Consider the following 22,764-nt stretch of genomic DNA (forward strand, 5'->3'; position numbering starts at 1 on the left):
ATTCTTTAGAATAGTACTTTCAGTTTAATGTTTTCCCAGCGTTTGAATCCGACAAAAATCCCCATCCTAATCTTGACCAAGTTTCATTGGCTACCCTTAGGATTCGAAGTATACTAAATCATGTCACGAATTTAGCTTATCATTAATTTTCTGGTCTTCAACGTGTCGGAATTTATAATGTTATAATTTTACTTTTTTTTTTTTTGTTATTTCTATCATATTTTCGTCTTTTCCGTTCATCCAAATCTGGATCGTGTGTCGCTACATAATAAACAAAAACGTTATTCTTTATTTTTATCGTCTTAGCAAAACGACAACTTCGGAGTTTAATATGATGAAGAAATATTACTTTAGTATTGAAATATGCATACTCAGCATGCATGAATAGTTTTTTCTTTCGTGACGGCAACGTATTTTCTTAGAGCATAATTCAGATTCATAAAAAGCGGTGTACAATCAGTGAACGATATACGTGTAAATAAATCGGAGTTTTAATGACTACAGAATTTATTTTTTACTGACGAAGTATAAACGTACAGAGGTGAAGCATTAAATAAGTATAAATGCCTTTGTAATACTGTCACTACGATTATATATGAACGATTTCCTCAAGTGACACTCATTTCATATTCATTCGTATAATAATAATTATTAACAAAAAAAGAATGAAAATAACAAATCGCAATTGTAATGTAAAAAAGACAAAAAAAGCTCTAGCTAATGTCGTCAATGCCTCTATAGAAAATAGAATGTAAAGTAGTTGTTATACATGTGTATATTGTATCGTAAATGTACAATGTACGTATAATATAATTTCTATTACGTTAAGATTTAAATACTTTCAGTGTAAAATATAATATTTCATGGCATATATATCGATGTAGGTTATATAGGTAATTATACATTATATGTAAAAGTTATGCGTAATAAGTATGGTCAATGGAAAACAACTGTAATATATGTGTAACGCATTTATACAAGCATTAAAAATACAACCATGCAGAGAATCATACATATATATATATATGTGTATATAATATATAAATATATTTCGTTCGAAAATCGCAAAATAATAGATTCGAAATTATTTGTGATCTTATGTATTCCCATCGGGAGAATAATGAATGATCAACTTATTGTCGCAACGAGCATGCGTAAAATAAAGAAAGGTAATAAATTTTGTATACAGGACAGACGGACGCGATCAAATTTGTATTGCATATAAGATATAGGGGTGTATAAGAGTAGAAGTGGCAATGAAGAAGATTTATCGAAAAAATATTCATTAATTTCTTTTCGAAAAATTCTAGAAACATGGAGGTAGGTATACGGAGTGTTGTACGCATTAAAAAAAAGATCGAATCACTATTTTGGAAAAGCCGTAATTTAGAATAATTGAAATTTCATTTCAACTGAACGCTATCGTTATCATTATCATTGTTATTATTAATGTTATTATTATTATTGTTATCATTATTATCATTATGGTTGTTATTATCGTTATTTTTATCGATATTATTAATATTAATATCAATATAAATATTATTATCAACGTTAAAAGGTAGAATAAAATGTGCGAAGGTAAATTTCAAGTGGCGTATAAATGTTATTAATAGCTGAGTATTAGATAATTTAATAATTCGATATAACAGATTTACAATAAAAGCTTCAAGGAATCGCCCCGTTATTATTAGTTCATTACTTTTTTTTTTTTTTTTTTTAACTGCAAAATAAATATCTCATAGTTCGCGTCTGACATTACTATGCAGAGATGTTTTTTTTTTTTTTTTTGTTTTTTTCCTTCCTTACATAATTTATCACTCGCGAATATTTCTCAGATCTTTTAATAGGGAAAAAGTGAGAACTAGACACGTACAGATGAGAGAGAGAGAGAGAGAGGGAGAGAGAGAGAGAGAGAGAGAGAGAGAGAGAGAGAGAGAGAAGAAAATATACAAAATAGACGATTTATAATAAAATTATGGTTGCATGAAATTATATAATCTTAAATAAACCGTGAAATTAATATTAATATAGTCTGGAAGACAAAAGCTTTGATTATGCGACGAATAGCAATAATGACCGTAATTAATAATTTTCTGTCATACGCATTGACTGTCGCAAATTGTCTTTAATCATTAATGATAAAACAGAAACTCGACGCGTTTCATCGGGTAGTAATATTCCGTCCACTCATCGGCGGTATTAATTCTGTGTCACTGGCAACTATTTGTGAAGGCAAATATGGACATACGTGCAGAATGCGGTCACAAGTAACGTATGCTAAACATTTGTTATAAAAAGAAAGAAAAGTTGGTACACTTAGTAATAAAAACGATAATGATATAGTCTAAATTACTGAATAAATTTCAGTAGAAAATAGTCATCAAGAAATTTAATAAGGATGATTTTCGAGATTGCACATATCCGATAAGCCTTTTCGCTGTATTTATACAATTATACGTAATGATAATATATTTCTATTCGTTTTTTTTTTTTTTTTTATTATTATTATTTATATCTTTTTTTTTCTTCTTTTTTTGCTTTTAGTTTACTTTAACACATGATTCCTGACCCACGACATTTATTCAAAACAAAGTTCAGATAATATTCATTGTTCTGTTACTATCGATTAAGTGTATACAGAAGCATATACATATACATATATATATATATACATAATTATATATATATATATATATATATATATATATTTGCAATAGTAACTTTGGTTTCGTATTCTGAGTTAAACGTTAGCGGTGAAACAATTATAATAACAATGAGATTTATACGATTCGAAAACCGTAACTCAGGTTTAAATCTATCCATTTACCGTTTTATATTGAGCGAAATTATACTTTATCGTATAAATATATTACCAACTGAGCCTAATTTTCAGGGTATAGAGGACATCAAAAAATAGTAAAAAAAAAATAAAATAAAATAAAAAATTGGTACACTTGCCAAAAGTGAAAGCAATCGTTAATAATCGATGTTGAAAAATACGACGGAATTTCCAGATGAGACAAAGAGAGAGAATAATTCAGGTACAGAGAATCGTTGTAGGAAAACCTATCAATATAGAAGGTATAACAAAGCTAAGCATAGCCCTAATAATAATATAATATAATATAATATGATATAATATAATATAATATAATTATAATAACTTTATATAGTAAGTAACATTGTCGAAGAATTTTGAATCTTTGTTAAAATGTCACGAGGGCCAGGGAGCTACGATTTATCTGTAGGCCGTTAACTACACTTTCTCCCTTTCCTCCCGAATATTACTTTTTATTTAAGTTTTATTGTTATCATTATCATTATCATTATCATTATCATCATTAAAATTATTAAGTTTTCTTTAGGTTTTTATACGCTTTTAATTGATTTATTTGTTTATTTGTTTTGTTTATTTACTTATTTTTGTGTGTTTTTTTGTTTCTCCCTTTTTTGTATTTTCATCCACTTGCCTCCTTAGCAATTATTTAACTACATCGCTGTCCTACGCTATTCTATGCACACACCCCGTTTCGATTATAAACGATTAATACCGTCGTTATACTATGTATGTATATACACTACAGAGTGTCCAGAAAAAACAAATCTGCTACCGGTGTACGTGTACATCGATATTTAATCGTGAAAATGGGTACGAACGACGGACGTGTGAAACGTTCGACAGCAGGTGAAATTAATTTAAATTAACGACAATCCTTTCTATAAAACAAGTAAAACCTCGTAGTGTTTTAATTCAATTGTCAGCTATACATGATGATAGTTGCATATGTCAAACTTGCATTTTAATTTTTCTGAATACCCTGTATCTCCACAATGTCGTATCAACTAATAAATATATATATATTTGTTTATGTATGTCGTGCGTGTGTGTGCGCAGTAATTTTCACTCTACATATCTTGTACAAAAGAAAATCGTATGTCTGTGGGTGTGTATAATTAACTTAAATAAAACGATGAAAAATCCTGATCATTCGTTCTTAGATTTACATCAGTTAATTGCGAAAGAAGATTTGAGGAGAGTGAAGCAGTGTAATAAATTCCCTAGATTAAAGTACCAAAGAAATTCAACTATTTCGGAGGATATAACTGTAGAGATTTAAAATTCTACTAACTAGAAGTAAACATGCGAAAACAATTGGAGTTTCAAAGTTCAAGTAACACGACTTAGTTGTTAGTTTTTAGGACGACTGACTAATTTTAAGCGTTAATGCGTGTGAGAAAATATGGTAATAAAAGTAAAATAAATAAATAAATAATAATGTGTATTAAAAAAATAGCCTAGCCAAACAAAGATTATTTCTATTTCCGTAATAAGTTGCACGGGATAAATTTAAATCTTAAAAATTCGCATGCCAAGCTCGACAGATTTTCAAAATATTAAAATGTGATACACGGGATAATGCGTTACTTTAATTTACCGAATTGTACATATATATCTAAGGTAATGCACATAGTATATATATGCACGCATGTATGTATTTATGTATGTATGTATGTATTTATGTATTTATGTAACGCTACCTTATCAATTATCATCTCTATGAACAATGATGACCATTATATTATAATAACAACATCAACAGCAACAACACATAATTAATATTTCAACATGGATATAATATATTTATCGTTATTTTGTATATAAATATTTGTGGTAGGATGAAGGAGGATGGGAGGTCAAGCTAATATATACAGACGACGTAATTACTGGGATACGAAATTCTGATCCGGAAGTTTGCACGCATAGACGGAGTGACAAAATGCATGCGCTTCGAGGTTTCATCTTTTCCTACAGTTAGCCTCTTACTCCACACCCAGTATTCGGCTAATCCGAGGTCTACGTCAAATCATACGCATCACTGTTATCCAGGTAAAATTGTACGTTGTACTATCGAGTGGCAAGTTTTATTCTAAACCTAAATTAAACGGTAACTTGTGGAACGCTGTGCGACAAAACTTGAAGAAAAAAAAACATATATATATACGGATACAACAAAGAACCGATCGCTTAACAGTAAAATGGTTCGATTGCCGTTGCTTCAGAATTGTAATACATAAGTAGATTCTTGACAAGGAAATACAGGCAAGTATAAAAGTTGCAGATTGCAGCGCGATTGAAATTGAAATATAATTATTATTCTATACGGTATTGTAATGGAAGATCTTGGAACGCTCTCTCCGACGTAAAGGAATTGTATTAAATAATATTAAGAATTTGTACCGTTTAGTAGAAAAATCACGATGCCCAGCTCTATAAACTAAACTATTAGCACGCAACTCGTTCCCCTACTAACTAAAATATCGATTCTCTTTTATTGATAACTGGTACAGTAGTAAATTGTGACTAGGACTCTGCCAAAATCAGTGATGATAAATTTCAAAATCGCTAGCAGCAAAATTAAAACCTTGAAAATGATTACTCGTATGAAACAGTAAAGAAATTATTTGTAAAAATTGATAACTACTTGATAATTTGTCATAAAAGAGAACTTTCTTCTTTTGCGTCGAGACTTTAAAAGTGAAATGATAACAGCAAGCTGAATATCTACTACACACATAATTATAACTATTCAAATACTAGGTTGTTTATCAAATGAGACCAGACATAAAATGCATGAGTATATCGATTAGAGACAAATTTTCTTCGTAAGAATTTTTAACGCGTTTCCAAATTTTTTACCAAACGCTTTGTATATGCGTTAAAAGACTTGCGAAATGAGAAAGAGAGAAGTTATAAAAATTTGATCGTTTGCATTTCTTTGTACCAAAGTTAACAGCGATGCATAGAGGTATACAAACTAACGAAATTTCCAGTGCATTTTTAAATACACACTTATGCCACGTACAACATTGTGCTATAATTATTTCTAAGCTACTGCAAAACTGTTGGTATACATATATGTATGCTTATGTATATCTACATTAATACCGTTCCTATAAACATTAATCTTACAATTTGCTAAAGGTATCAATTCACTAACTAGTTACAATACAACCCTAAGGGAAAATCCTATTTGGAAGAGGCGTTACGCTAATCATTAACTTCTTCCAAATATAGTGTAATGATACAGGAAGCTGGTACGCTCTACAGCATGAATACTATTTGTCGGATAAAAGCATCGAACTGCGAAAAACTATCTATCGTCACATCAGAAACGGCAAAGGTCGTTTAGTTGTGGTATTGTTACATCGTTACTACCAGAACTAGATCAGAAGTATTCGGTTTCACTTTCCTGTATTACTAGGCAATATATTTGGGTCTAACTGTCCAAAAATTGAAGCCATTTCCTTACAACGAGGTTCGCTCGCATCGACTATACACGTTCAATTCCAGCAGAAAATCCATATCGCTACTAGAAAAACTAGGATCGAGGCAGTAGGTAGGATAGGTAGACGATCGGCTAGAGTCTTTGTTAAGAAATGGTAACTTTTCTTGGACGTTACTATCCGCATTTACAATATGTCTGTTGCATTATTTTACTTCTCCTAAGTACTATTTGGAAAACACGCATTATTTCTCACGGTATAATAGTGACTATCTATAAAATGCAACTCTCCTCAACTTTTACTGGTATATACATACCATATGTACGCGCGTATGTACATGCATGCATGTGTGTAATTCTAGATTACATTTTTGTTTTTTCAACACGTTGTATTTGTATCTTTTAATATCCAAGCATCGTTATTGTGATATCCGTTTTTTTCTCTTCTTTTCTGTCTATCGACTGCGCTCGTTTCCCCTCGATTGCCAAACATTTCCTGAATGTTTCGACAAACGTTACATTATTTAAGCATTGTTGTCTCAAGCTTGTGAACTGCTGTCGGTACACCTACTTTCTCAAACCATTATATTGAGAATATGTCAAAATTGCAGCAATATTGTAACGGACTTATTCTGAACAATGAGGAGCAGAGAAATTAGCTGGATTTTCAAAGAACGGAAAAAACACGTCAATTAATTCCGAAGGAAAGACAATTCCTGCGACTTATATTGTGTATAAAATATCATGTCTTTTCTCTTCGTATAAAAAATAGACTTGTACGGTACTTGAGATAAGCAGGCGTCAGGTGGTAGATATTAAAACCAAACGTGCGACTTGGAATAATATTACAACTATGGAACAATACGTCCGGATCAATATAATAATGAGATTCTTTCTCACCCTCAAATACTTATTAGCCAAAATTGTATCCTTCAACCGTGTATTCTGCGACTTATTGCATTTTAACAAATAGCTTTACTCGGTTGTGAGCAGTGTGAAGTTTAATCGCATATTTTTACTCAACCAGCTCATTTTGATGTTTTTTTCGTAACGACTTGTTTGCACTGCTACGATTGCTTTGAGATCCTTTAATATCACAACATGTCCCCTTTACATTATCTATCGACAGTCGGATTTCGGGCAGAGACGCAACGGAAAACAAATTCGTTGATTCGATGCAACAAGACATCGTTTAATCAACTTAACGCCAAATAATATTCAGACCTCGAATCCCACTGCCGTAAAAACTATGCTGCCACAATAATCAGTGAACATGCCCTATAATGATGACCGTACGTTCGATACTAATGTCAGCAATAATACCACATTGTTCCGCGTACAAGCCGATCCCCAATTCTAAGACAGTATTTCAGGGTGTTTTTCTTAGTTACCCACGTACAAGACGAGGACGATTTTGGTGCGTGCTGTCAACGGCAAAAAACCTTGGCTTATACTCGGAACAATATGATAATTTAGACACAAATAAATAACACACTTTACAAGAAAGTTTACACACCTTAAATCTTTACCTTAGAGTTAATAAGATTAGCTTATTTTAAGTATATCATATGATTAGAAACAACAAGGAAAATGTTACAGTTTAGTTTACTCTGTAACATTTTTGATTGTCTTCCTCAAAGAGGTGATTCGACCAAAGTTCATTCTTTGATGAATCTCATACAGATCCTGGTGAACGTCAGAAGTGCTGGGAACAGCCGGTGGTCAACTTCGTCGCCTAATATTCAACATCGATAAGTAAATGAAAAGTTGCCTTGAGATTTCTTTTTTTTTCCTGCTTTCAATAGGATATATAAAATATATTAATATTATACTTTAATCTAACTTATATTTTACACAACGTTATTCATTTCATTGAAACAGCCAATGCAGGCCCAGTTTAATTGCATGTTGTACTGACTGCATTGACTGCACAAGTCAGATTAAGAAATGAATTAAAAAATAGGCTCTAGCTTGAAAGTGGAATTACACATACTTCCAAATTTTCAATGTCGTACGTTTTTCTCCAACAATGTACACACAAAAAAAACAATATTTACTAAACAAGCAGGAATGCATTGGCTTTGTCTTCGAATAAATCGTGAAATACAAAAATTAGATACCTGATTTACAATCATAGCAACTTTGCGATACTGTTCGGCAAACAGCCAAGATGTACAAGTGTATTGAAACTCCATTACGTTTTCACCAATCAGTCCCAGCGCTTCTGAAGCAGGTTCTTGAGAAATGTTTTTACGTTGATTACTTTCAGTCAAAAATATGTTAAATGTGTTATATTATAATCGCACATGCCTTACGCTTCTTATAGGCCAAAGAGATTCACATAAATATTTATACATCTCAGATCTTACAAGATTTGATTTTATAAATTATAAATGAATTGATATTTCTATTTTGCATTTTTTTTTTTTTTTTTTTTTTTTTTTAACTTTTGTTTTGTTCTTGTTTTTTGTTGTTGTTTTCATTTACATCTTTCTTGTTTTTCTCCCTATAAGTATAATATGGTTAGAATTGTTTTCTGAGTAACATCTTATTCATATAACAACAAAGTGAATCGATATTTTGAAAAAGGTTACAGTTATTTAGAATTAGATTTCATATCTTTACTTCTCAATAGTCTGTTTGCTGAGCTCCTGGGTCACACTCGATAGTTGAAGAGGATAGTTATTACGTGTGAATTACCAACCCATTTTTTTGCTTGACCAAATTAAAGTTTCCTTCTGTCAGAAAACATCGCTGTGACGAAGCTCGCTTTGTTTGAAAACAATTCGCAGACTTCGATCAATCAAATCAGTGTCAATTAAAGATAGCATACTATAATAATGCATGGTATGTACATATACATAAAATATCATGCTTCTTCGAAATTATCGGCATAGCTGTGCGTAGAACAATAAAAATATACTAATAAGTGTGGAAAATGGCGGTAAAGAGAAAGAGATAAATATAGAGATTCTGTAAGGTACCTAGTTGCGATTTGAAAAGGAGAGCCTCTCGATTAACACAGGAGTTGTCCACTTCTTTCGCTTGTCTCAACATCTCTCAAGAAAACTAAACAATATCTAATAATTAGCTCTTCGGTTTTACCACAACTCGATGCAGTAAGTGTTTTTTTTTTTTTTCTATCTTAAAAGTAATTAATTGAAACACGAAGACTTACATTTTGGACAGCGCGCCTATCGAGGTCCCCGAAAACACAGAAAACACCAGAGTCGGATAGTGTCTGATGGACAGTCTAAACACAGCAAGTAAGTTTCAAGGCCTACGTATTATTCTCGCAGACCCAACTTGAGGTATTAGTTAGTGTTTCCACTCAAAGACTCTGGGATGCTGCTACCGCCGGATGGAGACAACGTAAATTCGGCAATTTCAAACTTGCTGTAACGATTGTTATACTCCGCCTGCAGAGCTGCTTTTACCTGAAAAATCGTTTGTGTTGAATTCCACATCACGATACACAATACGACGTCAAATATTTACAAACCTTTAAATATGGCAATTTATGTCACACATTTCAAGGAATAATTATATAGCTTTCAATCTATTTTGTTTCTAACATAGCCTTAACAATCTTACGAACATAATTGAGAACAATTAATTTTCTGGGAAATTCCGATCAAGTACAAAATTCTAGCTAATTTTTACTTGACATTCACTGTACCTTCGCTTTTTCTTCTTCTAGCCTCTGTCTGACCTCTTCATGCTGTCTTTCGAGTTCAACTCGTTTCTTCTCATAAATTTCTTTCAGTTTAGTACACTCGTTGACACCTCTCTCAACCGTAGACTTAGCCAGTTCACGCTTAACTCTGTCCAACTCACCCTTATCTCTGTGAAGCTTGGCGAGTTGTTTGACCTGTCGGAATAGTACGTTGGTAATGTATGCAAATAGTGTGAGATACATGATCGAAATGAGTGAAAAATATTTTTTGTGTACCTGATCCTGCCTAGTAGCCTGGAGTTTTTTCAATGCCTCTTCTCTCTCTCTCTGACGATTTTCTTTCAACAATTTCAACTGATTTGACTGTGAAACTTTCATTATTTTTTCAAGCGTTGCAAACAAACTGTCGTGATATTTCTCTTGAAGTTCCCGCTCCTGCAGCACATGCTCTTTGCACACTGCTAACAGTCTCTCGCTCTGACTTCTGGGCAATCCTCGCGGAATTCCTTCCACTCCGTCGCGTTGCTCTGCCTCGGAACATTCAGAGGTTTCGGCCAGCAGTTGAGTGCTAAGTCCAACTTCGCTTGAGAATCTGTGGAATCGAATTAGTCTGGTGAGCCCCACTGCTGACGTCTGATTGAAACTGTTGCGATAAGCTCAGATCAGTGCAATTAGTAAGGATAGTTACATGTTTTTACTCGAAAGTCGCTTTACCAGCATCTGGCTCACATAAAATTTAGATCTGTGCTTTTCACCGTCCAGTGATCCTTTCTGCGACTGTATTCTCATCTTTTCCTGAAAAAGGTCAACATTCAAGATTTCATTCATCTACTTCAAAATTCTTTTCTTAGAAGCTTATTTATTCACATACTTTCCAACACCAAAAAAACACGCCAAACATATCGTTTCGGTTAGTAAATAATATAATTAGGTTTTACCTTCTCGTGTTTTTTCCTCAAAGACTCCAACTTTTTATCCAACTCCATTTTTTTATCCTTAATCAGTTTGTTCTCCATTAACTTTTCAAACGAGTCGGCCACTATCTCATCGTTCACTGTAATAATCGACGTAAAGTGGAAATGAATAATAAAACAAATTTAAATAGAAATAGCAATTGGCTTGCTATTTAAAAGATAGCTGACTTCAAATCTATGTACATACGTGGTAAGAATACTCACCAGTACTTGTATTCACAGGACTTTTCGTCGCAGAACTTTCCGCTGGTTGTAATGTGGAAGCATTTGGGCTCTCGTCTTGTTCTTGGTTTTCGGGAGAATTGAGGATCCCCACTATGGACGGCCTGCCATGCGGACTGCCAGACAACGGCAACGATCCAGTTGATTCGCTGATTGACTGCAAGCGTTTTGCCTTTGACAACTCATCCTGGAAAATCGCATTCTGGTGAGAACTGTATGAATATAAATCTAATAATAGTAACCCTAAACATAAGGAAATTCGACTTACTGTTGATTTTGAGGAACTTGCCCCTGTGCCAAACTTATCCTTATCCTAAAACGGTCAGGGAAGGTTAGTGGATTATTGGGAATATTGAATGGTGTGTATTATTCATTATTCACACAGAATCTCAAATCAATGGCATAGAATTGTCAGTTTAAGGGATTAAAGGTTTGCAACGCAGGGTTATTTTCACCACAATTCTACCGATCACATAGCCAGGCTGAAATAATGTACAGATAATTTGTTAAAAGCTCACTTCTAAATCCCCTTCCGTGAGTTCATCGACGTCATCTGTGAAGACAGACAGCTGATTAGTCCTTTTCTCTAATTCACTTTGGTATTTAATCGGGTTGGCTAACGCTTCGGCAAAGTCGCAAAGTCCGTCGGGTACGTAATCCTTGACGATTACGTGCAGAAACAGGCTAGCCAAAGGCAGTGGTTGGCCGCATTCGGTTCTCAAAGCGACATGTCTATACCCGGGACACAAACCAACGACTGGAAGAACTCTATGTCCGATCAGTCGACCTGAGTCCTCGTAAGCAGCTATTCGCAGAGATGCGAGTTCTGGCAAAACAACCTAGCAGTGAAGAAGTGGATAAAATCAATAATACACTTGCGCATTTGATAGTATAGAACAAATTTCTTCGAACATATCATTTTACTTCGGTTGCCTCACTACCTTTTTGAAAATGAATGGCGGGTCATCGTAAACCGGGTTTATTCCGTTATTCGGGACGATTTTAGTCCTAAACTTCTTTCTCACGGTGTCTGCTGGCAGCCCGTACATATCGACTTCAACGTAAGTGCCGACTCTCTTGTCTGTTAAAAATTGTGCCGAAATCACGTGTATGTGTACAGTTCCGGCTATTATACCGTCGACAGTTGACTCAGCAAAGGGATCCAATCGCCGATCCTTTCGCCTCATAAATTCTGGTTTAAGAAGGTATCCGCAACGATGGTTGTACTCGAAAATCCCCAAGTTGAGTTGCATGGCAAGATCTGTTTTTAAAAGAAATTCAAAAATTTTCAATAATAGATTTCCCTTACAGTACAATTGTTAGGAATAGAAATTGATAGACTTATAAATCAAAGGATATTGGTAAGTAAAGTATTGTCATGATCATTGACGCTAACTTGCCTAGAGTCTGATAATTCAGTGCAACCAGCTGGCAGCCGGCATTCCAAAACACTTGAGGCATAAAATTGCTAGAATCGAATCTGGTCCCTGCGGGATAAACCCTGGAAAGCTGGTGTTTGTTGTAATTTACAAACTCCAATGGCCTCTCCTTCAACAGCGTCGTTGCTTGTTTCTCATCAAACGAAGACATTTCGTACATGCGATTTTTCTCTGCAAACACATTGTTACGTTATTACAAAATAGCCACAGGTCGTTTTCACTGTAAACGAGATTCTCAACTTACTCTCAGCATTTTCAAAACTGCTAAAATGCACGGGTTGCACGTAGTTGACAAGAGCCGATATTTCGGCACCCGCCTCTGTTTCCTTTGCAGTAGCAGCTGTCGCTACCTTGTCAGGTACAGGGATTTTGTCACCGATTCTCAGTTTCATATCTTCAACATTCGACTCTTCTTCGTCAGTGGTGGACTCTTCGTCTTCGTCTGTAAACAATTTAATAACCACACCGTTTCAATGAACAATTCGTTATTTAGCGATCTTCTCCTACTCAACAATCTCTCAAGCATTACCAACCATCGTCATCCTGCGTACTGTCCTTGCTTCCCTGCCTCTGCTGTAGCAAAGGAGCGCGAGGAATGTCTCCATTTCCAATTTGCTGCTCGGTTGGAGCGGCTCCGATGACAACTCCATCTACGACTTCGTTTTGCGGTATTATATCAGGCGGTGGTCCACTCTCACCCTCAGCTCCGATGTTCACCAGTCCATTGTCATCGGCTTCCTGTGAACCCTCGCCGGAATCCTGAGACTGTGCTTGTTGCTTCTTGTGATGTTTCTTGTGATGATGGTGATGATGATGCTTCTTTTTATTCTTTATTATTATTTTTCGCTTCAACGATGATGGCGGTGGAAGTTCTTGTCCGGGTTCTAACTACAATCGATAAATATGAGCTTCATACTAATAAAGTTCTGTAATAAACGTATCCACTGAGTACAGAGAACTTTGGCACACCTTGTGAGATTCAAGAGGAGCGTCGAGCAGCATCTCACCAAAATACTCTCTGCAATACTGTGCTATTTTTGCTTGCTGTCTTGGATTGCAATGGTTTTCAAAACTGAGGACGACCGGATATTCTGAAGTCTTGAAGGCACTCTCAGCTATCGCCTCTATCACGTCCCGTGCATATATTTCAGGCACAAATGTGTATCTGCGAATAAGAATACATTTCAATTATTATCAATTATCATTAAGATACACCGACAGTTGAAATGGCATTATAATAATGTAGAGAAAAACTTTACCCGTGAACAATCATGGGTTCATCAAATCTGCCGTTCCAGAAATCCAACTCCACGCAACGACATCCAGCCAACAAACATTGCCGATATATTTCAACTGAACTTTTGCCAGTTATTTGGTGTCCTGTGAAAAATTCAAAGCACATCAACATTTTTATTGGGAAAACGAAAAGGAGACGACAGGAAAAAAATAATATACATGGAACTGCAGCGGTTCACCTGTGAGGTAAGTGTTGTGACTTGAATTGATGAAGTAGTGAGAAAGCGGCTGATCCATGTCGTCGGAAAGATCAAATTTTGATACAGCCATAATGGGATTATCCTCGCTCATTAAGTACCTGAGAAAACCGTCAAAACTGAGGTATCCTCTTCCCGCGTTGTACTTGTTCGGTTCATATTCGTTGATAATGTCCTTTGCCCGCGCCGTATTTGCATACGGATATAAAATCTCATTCAATCGTGGATCCCTCTGAGTTTTGTTCAGAAATTCTACAAGCTGTGCAGCTGACATTAGTCTACGCTTCGCATTGCCCACTATTTCATCAAACACCTTTTCTACCTCGGTACGCTGAGTGAGGGATTTATAAAAATTGAAGAAGTCTTCAAACTGAAATTTCTGCAAAGATATTGCATCATTCTGAAACAAAATTAAATCAAAGTTAGTATTAATGTTTCAAACTATGTTTAATTTAAGTTTAAAAATCATTTCTTCAGTCTGTTATATATCAACTTTCTGTACAAGATGAACTTCTGCCTATAAACTCAATTCACCTACTGAAACTTTTACACTTTTTTTAGTACCTGGCATTTTTAACACGCTTCCGACACTTGAATGAAGATGAACAAGATTTATAACTTCCTTTTCTGTTACTGGCCAACAGCCAGTAAAAAGATCCAGCGAATATGATTTACTGTTTACTTGGGTAAACAAATGTTATTGCACAGACATCAAAACAATTCCTGTTTTCAAAGCACTGTTTTACATATTTCTAAAGCAGCGGTATTGTAATAATTGCTTATTCTTCAAATTTCTAGACCAATTTCTAACCAACGGCATCAGGCCTTTGTATCGTGCTAAGATGTGCTATGGTATACATTATTACACACCGATGCTACGTTCGTCGAAAACTTGTCGTAGAAAAGACATTAAGGTGTCAGATTAAATTTAGTGGATAACCAAGGCCGTTTAAAAACACTTAAAGTAAAAAATGAAATGCTGCATTGAGAAATCAAAGCCTTGGCTGAACGCCAACGAAAACTGTGGTAGCTGGAATAGTATGCCGAATATTACTACAAATGATAAAGGAGAAAACAAACCATTTTCCAGAACTTTAAATAATAACGTTCACGGGTGTCTAATTTTGTTTGACAGATCATCGATCGAAAATAATGACCAGTAACAAACACAGAATGGCTTCATTACTCAAATAATTCATAGTCTACTGTTCTTAGAACACAGCCATGCCAATGATCATCAATGGAAAGGTTGGGGAAATGCCGAAGCTATTTCAAAAGAAAATGCTGTGTCGACCAAAATTCAATGCTAAGCAATCAACATCAAATGTCAGCATTAACATACAAATGATCCTTTTATTAATTTAATGACTATCCACCTAATGTCAAGGATACAAAGAATTTGGATTTGAGGTACTGAAAATGGAGGAGGCAGATAAAAATGTCAAATGACTTACGTACAAGACTGCATTTTTTGCTCATGGATAATAAACGGGCTTACCTTGCCAGAAGGCATGCCGGAAATATCAAGTGCTTTTTCAACACGTTTGCGGTCTTCTTTATTTTGCGCGAACATTCTTATCACACTGAAAGCATATAAATCACTTAAGATTTTGTTTGCCAAATACAGTTTGTATCTCATGTTACTGGTTTTGAGCAATCGACAAAAGGTTTCTCCATAGCTTCCCATGTCAAGGAAAAGAATTTACTACCTTAAATGTAGTTTGCGATTCTGGAGCAAAAAAAAAAATGATGTAGTTAGATTCAAATTAAGTTACTCACTTTTTAATTGCAACCTTTCCAGACTTGTCGGCTGTTAAGGAAAGCTTAGTGTGCGCTTTTTGTAAGAACATTATTGAGCTCGTGTTAAGTTGCGTCAAGTTGTAAGCAACTTTCAACAGCTGATCCGTCCAATGTCGTGCGATTTCAGCTCGTGTTGTGCAAAAATTGATAAACGTCACGTTGACAAAGTCAGAGCCGTAACATACCGTTACAGTCTTCTCCTCGAGAGAATCTTGAGAGCCCATTGTTACCAGGGATTTCAATTTCGGATCCTGTGTAAAGAAATATTTCATCGATCAGATAATAGTTGACAATCGAATCCCACCCGGACCAAACTCCATTGTTAGCTGATGAGATAATAAGAAAATAATGAAAACCGAAATCCATATATACAGAACACCATTCTACGCGTAAGCAAAACGATAGTAACCGTAGCATTCAGAACTGTAACAAATACAGTGGTAGATATTATAGAAGCGTTCTGCAGCCACTTTGTTAGCATAAACTTTTCAATTGTCTTCAGTTTCTGAATTAGATAGCAAGGATCTGCAATAGAAAAGTTTTCCCTCGACACATTTATTGATTCTTTGGCTGGAGGGAGAAAACTGTTGACAGAGAACGTTATTTGTTTTGTTAATAAATTACTTTGCACACAACAAGAGGGTGAAAGAGAAGGTGTGTCAGGTAACAGGGGGGAAAAAAACCATCTATGAGTAACTATAATAGAGCTTAAGGCAGGTAACTTTCTATTTCTATATTAGCCAACAGTAATTGTACTATATTGATGAGCGTGGTCGTTGTTAGTATCGAAATACCGGACAGTCGTAACTGCAAGATGTTTCGATATTATTTAGAAAATGTACATGGCATCGTTTATCTTACAGAAAACGTTTTGTTGGGTAAATATAGACACAGGTTATAAACCTGATCAACAAGACAGTTTGTATAAACTTGTAGATCCTTAAATTTATGATTTTAACGTATACAGCAGACGTGAAAATGGGCTTACATAACGTGTGTAATTATGCTATATGAGGTCATGCCAAAATACTAATTTGCAATCAATTAGACGTGCAGAAAAAAATTCTTGTAATATCGTTCTGAACTTGGGGTGATTTGAATTTTTAGTAGCAGTATTTACCAATGATTGCTGTACAGAGGATTCTATTTTTACAATTCTGGTAATCAAGAATGCAGACTAACTGTGGATGTAAATAATTTGCATAATCAACAACACTAATGGATTGGCGCAAATTTACGTAAAAATGAAAAAATTATTCATCAGCGATGAGCGATACGATATATTTTATGATACATGCGAGTCTACCGTAGTCTTACTTTTGGGATTTTGGCGTATTTTCCAGTGCGTGTATCTCGTATTGTGGAAATATCCAGCATATCCATTTCATTGTTCTGATCTACCCAATGAAGATAAAAACCGAATTTATCGACCCGCAACGTGACTGGTGTCCCAACTCCTGAGTCCTGTGAGAAAATCCAAAAACAATTTGGACGATTAAAATAATGCGTAGTTATATCTGCAGCAGTATTACTTTGATAAATATTTTTTATAAATGACCAATCTTTTAGTTCTCTGCTGTGAAATCAAAATCGACTGATCAAAAAAGTTACTCTGTGCGTAGACCAGCAAGCTTGAATCAAAATCTGAATTAATGACACCTGTTAATCATTCCCTACTATGACAGAATTTGTAATACAATATGTCGAGAGCTTAGCCAAGCAAAGATTTGTCAGTGCCGCAGATTGGAAGAGGAGGATAAAGCAGAACGGTTCATAATACATTCGAAACACCCACAATAACTGGAGAATCTTTGAACCTGTTGCGGTAGCTTTGATGGTTGCCAGTGAATTCAATGAATCGTCACAGCTTTATAAACATAAATCACATAGCAGTTCCTCTCCTCAATCCATACATAAAAAAAAATACCCTTATCTCAATGGCAGCTACAAGATGTACGTAATGGGTACACAGACTTTTTCTTTGCTAATGAAAGCAAAGGTGCCAACAAAAGAGTTGAGATATATCAAAGCCGAACTTGAATGAGATGTTACCAATATTCTAATTACAGTAATTTCTTCACAAGACACGTTCGGTTTAGCTTGAGTTCCTGGTATTGATATTGAACAGAATCAAAGCTATGATAATGTTTGGGTACTAAGAATTGTGATTCAATAAATCAGGACCGCACAACAGACAAGAGTTAACATTCAATGAATCCTTAACACATTCTTAGAATTGATCTATTTATGATGGAAACGGACAGCACTGGCTGTTTCATGATGCAATCTTCTATGAGAGTTAAGTCTGTTTTATATTTGGATTATAGCAGAGAATATATAACGGATTTAAAAAGTTGCGGTAATCTGTGCACCTGAAGTGGAATAAACAATTCAATTATATATAACTGAATCAACAATTCAACTAACAAACGTAGTAACAAAATACTTTAGCTATATAAATTTTCATTCGATGTCGTTAACTGAGATTAGTTGTCTGCATATTTTTTTTTTTTTTTAGTACTAATAATACCAAGTGGAACAAACTTCAAATAACTAATTAATGCTACATTGAAGTAATATGTGACATCAGATACACATATAAAGACTTTTGTCTGCATTACTAGATGCAAGTGAAGTTGTTTAATTACCAACTTAGACTTTTCAAATTCTTGGTGAAATTCTCGAGTTTAATAACTCACTGATACGATTTGTCAATATATTTGTGAATTAATTACAATTCACCTGAATTAAAGAGAATCAATTGAGTTAACGCAAAATAACTAATTGAATGAGAATAAACTGAATTGTCAAAAAGTAACTGAAACCATGAGAATTAACTGAGAAATAACTGAATTATAAGAAATTAAATAAAGTTGATTTAAATTAGTTTGGATTCGTACCAGAATTATCTATTTATAGAGAAGAAATAGAATAGAATTCAAGTAAAAAAATGGTATTAAATTTTCTAAATTAAGTCGAATAAACAAGAAATAAAAAAGCTTGGATTGAAATATTTAAAAAATCACTTGTATTAGATTGAATTATTGAGAATTATCGAGAAAAAAAATTGAAATCCATAAATTGAAGTGAATTAAGTTAAATTAGAAAAATTTGTCTGAATTAAAAAGACCAATTTAAAATTTTTTAAATTGCATTGAATCACAACAATTAGTTTAAATTAATTCGCGAAAAATAAAAATTATTGCGTTCCTCGAATCTTGAGTTATTTCCTCCCCCAACAAATTATCTCTCTTGTCTCTCTTGTCTGTATTTAATAATCACAATATTTTCATGTCTGAAGTTTAAAAGTGAGAAGAAATTATTTAACATTTCTAGGTATGCAAAAATTCTTACATCATTTGTCACATGCTGTTTGCTAAATCATATTGTCACATAGAATGAAAAATGGTTATTTTTAAATCGAATTGCACAATGAAATGAAGGTTGCAAATTCCCTGAGGACAACCAACCCACATGAATGTGTCCAGAAACAGAATTGCTATTCAAAGTTCTACTTGCAAAATTTCTTCAACTTCCCGGTTTCTCCAGTTAAAAAGGAATGAAAACACAAATAATATGAAATTCCAAATTTATGCCATACTGAAATAAAACTCTTGGACTCTATTGACTTTTCGTGACCCGTGAAACAACAAACAATTTGAAAATCATAACACGAATAAAGTTGAAAACAATATATCAGAGAAATTTTTATTTTTAGCATTTTATTATCACTGGTAGAAGGACAGTTGTTCAAGCATGTATATCTATATCAAATTACAAATGAAATTAGATATCGATGGTAAGTCAGAATAAGAATTTTTTCTGATGCTCGATCAAATATTTCAAAATCCATCAAGTACCGTTATTCCTTACTAATATTTTGGTCTTTGCCATTGAGCAATATAAAAATTTCCTAGTATTCTTATCAGTTTAGCCTATAATAAGTTTATCTTTATTGTACAATATTTTACGAAGAAAATTTTATTCCATTGTCAACATCGAAGAAGATTGTGAAGAAGCTATCATTTTAGAGCAATTACATAATTGCGAATCGAGTGACTGGATCGTCATTAATCTCCCTAAATTTTGTACGAAAATCTGCATACATTGGTCGGCAAAAATCAGTCAGGTCCAGGATCGGACGAAAGTCATTGATAAGCAGTCACTGACATGAGTAGAATTTTTCGCGTGTTGACAATCATCGCACTTGCGGCGAACAAAGGGACGATGGGCGGAGGAGGGTTGAAAAAACACAAAAACAGGAGGAAGCCCGCGAGCAACAATCTCACCTCGTCCCATTTGACGAATTTCTCGCCGTCTTGGAGCTGCTGCGATACCTCGACCGGTTTTATCTGAACGACGTTAGCGACGGACTTTGTGCCTGCCATCGTGAGTGCGACGGTAGCTGTCAGTGTACGGACGAGCCGTTTCCCCGACTCGAAAAAAATCAAAACATGCAAAAGCGGCCCGCTTTTCTTTTCCACCCTCGGCCTTTTCTTCCGCTTCTTTCGCTTCTTTGCCCCCCCTCCTTCGGCCCTGTTGTTACTCCGCGGCAGCTCCTGTCAGCATCGTTTCAATCACGTCGTCTGCTACCCGTCGCGGGAAACACGGAAGCCCGATGCTGATACTCCAGGCGAAACACGGAGAAAAGCCTGGCGGCACTGCTCTCCCTCCTCTCTCCTTTTCGCTCCGTCTTCCTCACCCTTCTCCCGGCCGCTGCCTCGCTCTCTCTCTTAATCTCTCACTCACTCACTCTCTCTCTCTCTCTCTCTCTCTCTCTCTTTCGCTGGGTAACGATCACTTTTTACGTCGTCAAACTGCACGGCCACCGCACGACCGAACCGATGCAGCGGAACGTCAACGCGATAATTGACGCGACACCCTCAGCGTTTTGGGAAAACATCGACGGCACATCTCTGGCCAATCACTGGCTCGACGTCGGGCTAACTAACTTCTCGCTTCCTCTCCAGCCGACCGTCTTCTCCTCTCGAGAGCAACGGAGCAGACGATTCCGGATTCACCTAACACACGCATTTACACAAACAAACACACTCGTCGCACCGATGGTACGTGTGGTGCACACTATGCCAGGCGATAATACGGTCGCTAGCGCGCGGCCCCGATTACGAGAGACTAAGAGAGTCGAGAGGGTCTCGAGATCCCAAACACGAAACGGCAGCCGCGCACCGATAGGCGGCAGTCGGACGCACTTTCAAATTGATTTTAATACACCGCGGGCTTTTCAAACCAGCTGCTACTTTTCACTCCATTCTTAAACATTTTTCATCAATATTTGCACAACATATTATACTTTATCCCTTTCGGTCGCAGTGGCATGCTCAGCATCCTACGTCAAAAATTTTCAACTTCTAGCCTCATTAAGGTTGATACACAACTTGAAATGACCTTTGTTACTGCGTATAACCTCAAAAACCCCCAAGTAACAAGTTTCGATCAGAATTATCGAATTTTTATCGTTTTTTCGAATTTAAATCCGCCATCTTGGATATAGAAACTATCGAATTCCAAGAACTCCCGAGTAATAAAATTCAGGCTAAAATATTAAGATGAAAAATGTGTGACCGAAAGGGTTATATCGAGTAATTCGGAGCAAGTTACAAGCCCCAGGATCAGGTCAGCTCCAAATAATAAGACAGCCTATGCGAAATTTATTTGCTTGTTTTGCAAAATGTTGATGAGCTCTCTTCAGAAGTTCAAAGGAACCGCTCTATGTAGTCTGAAAATTGTTGACGTACCTTAATCCACAAAATTATATTGTATTCAAAGGAGAAAATTGGCTGCAAGTTGTTTTGTTCGGACCGCGAGACAATTTGCAGAGTTATATTTCTTCACACAAATTACGCCATTCACCCTGAATGTGAACAAGACTTTTATTGCAAATTTGGATCTGTACGCATCTCACCACTGATCTTTGCCGCTCCAAAATACAGAGAGAACGTTAAAGTTTACACAGAATTTGTCTCCTACGTAAATAAACTATATTTCTTCGCGTTCTAGTTCAATCACCATAAGCTATACATAAAATTTCTTATTTACGTGATCGACTGATACATACGTGATATATCAAATCTAGAATAAATAAATGACAATTTTTAGCGATGTGGACATATACGCTTCGAAACTGGGTCTAGTCTTACACTGGTAAAAACGTTTGATAAGACGGCAAAAATTCTGACAATGAGTTTCATTTTATAAAATATACTATAATTACAATGGCATACATGTAATGTTTTGTGATATTTGATAATCTTTGATTACGTCACGCGACACCAGCCAATGCGAGGGGCTGCTGGCAGTGATGCTCAATTTCGAAATCAAATATCACTATTCATAGGTACAACATTCTAGTGTATATTTTACAGAGAACTGTGTGAAATGGCATGTCCTAAGTAAAGTTTTCACAATTTATATTACTCGAATACATTCGTCGCACCTGCGGTAGAACGATTCGAATGAAATCCTTGTTCGACTACCTTCGCATGGGAATTGGCTATCGACCGATTACAACACTCGTAACGCTGTATGGGAAAGAGTTTAATCGTTCGGCACATGCTCGATCATCGTCTCATGATTCACAAGTTTTACACTAATCTAATTTTAATAACAGGACGAGAAACAAGTTCTCGGAGTAGGTGCAATTAGGCCGCGTGCCTTGCGAACCAAATTATAATACACACGTTTATTTCGACATAGATACAGATCTTCATGTCCACCTACCCACGTAGCTATACGTGTACATACATCCGTGACTAAGAAAATGCTACTGGACGATAATAATAACGCGACGAACTGCCTAGACATATATAACGTCTATGCATGATTAAGGGTAATTTCAACACGGTTTCGTGAGCT

The 22,764-nt window shown here is 35.3% G+C and overlaps 1 protein-coding gene across 6 annotated transcripts; it reads right to left on the bottom strand.

Annotated features, from left to right (window-relative positions):
- Positions 1 to 162: 162 nt before the first annotated feature.
- Positions 163 to 21,003, bottom strand: LOC107225333 (1-phosphatidylinositol 4,5-bisphosphate phosphodiesterase classes I and II). Of its 6 annotated transcripts, XR_006903493.1 has the most exons (21): positions 20,181 to 21,003; positions 17,209 to 17,355; positions 15,871 to 16,142; positions 15,590 to 15,674; positions 14,074 to 14,491; positions 13,858 to 13,978; positions 13,568 to 13,763; positions 13,132 to 13,486; positions 12,843 to 13,040; positions 12,560 to 12,769; positions 12,101 to 12,420; positions 11,678 to 11,998; positions 11,428 to 11,472; positions 11,142 to 11,346; positions 10,902 to 11,017; positions 10,652 to 10,758; positions 10,240 to 10,555; positions 9,967 to 10,158; positions 9,466 to 9,724; positions 9,272 to 9,356; positions 163 to 9,184 (listed from the first exon to the last, which is right to left on the bottom strand). XR_006903493.1 is itself a non-coding variant. In XM_015665760.2 (19 exons), the coding sequence occupies exons 1-19, from the start codon at positions 20,277 to 20,279 to the stop codon at positions 9,602 to 9,604; spliced, it is 3,846 nt and encodes a 1,281-aa protein (XP_015521246.2). In that variant the 5' UTR covers positions 20,280 to 21,003; the 3' UTR covers positions 163 to 9,601. The 6 variants fall into 6 exon arrangements, 3 of the variants coding, with proteins under 3 accessions (XP_015521246.2, XP_046591010.1, XP_046591012.1); XR_001525685.2 differs by having other exon boundaries at positions 163 to 9,356; XR_006903492.1 differs by having other exon boundaries at positions 9,272 to 9,724.
- Between the last annotated feature and the right edge of the window lie 1,761 nt (positions 21,004 to 22,764).

The sequence above is a fragment of the Neodiprion lecontei genome, chromosome 3 (genome assembly GCF_021901455.1).
Source record: "Neodiprion lecontei isolate iyNeoLeco1 chromosome 3, iyNeoLeco1.1, whole genome shotgun sequence".
In the NCBI taxonomy this organism is placed as follows: Eukaryota; Metazoa; Arthropoda; class Insecta; order Hymenoptera; family Diprionidae; genus Neodiprion; species Neodiprion lecontei.

Bases quoted from the DNA above. Each gene is read 5' to 3' on its own strand.
- LOC107225333 (XM_015665760.2), bottom strand. From the start codon at position 20,279: ATGGCAGGCACAAAGTCCGTCGCTAACGTCGTTCAGATAAAACCGGTC. The intron at 11,999-12,100 runs GTAGTGAGGCAA...CTTCACTGCTAG, and splicing joins CGCCATTCATTTTCAAAAAG to GTTGTTTTGCCAGAACTCGC. The intron at 11,347-11,427 runs GTAAGTCGAATT...GCGATTTTCCAG, and splicing joins CAAGTTCCTCAAAATCAACA to GATGAGTTGTCAAAGGCAAA.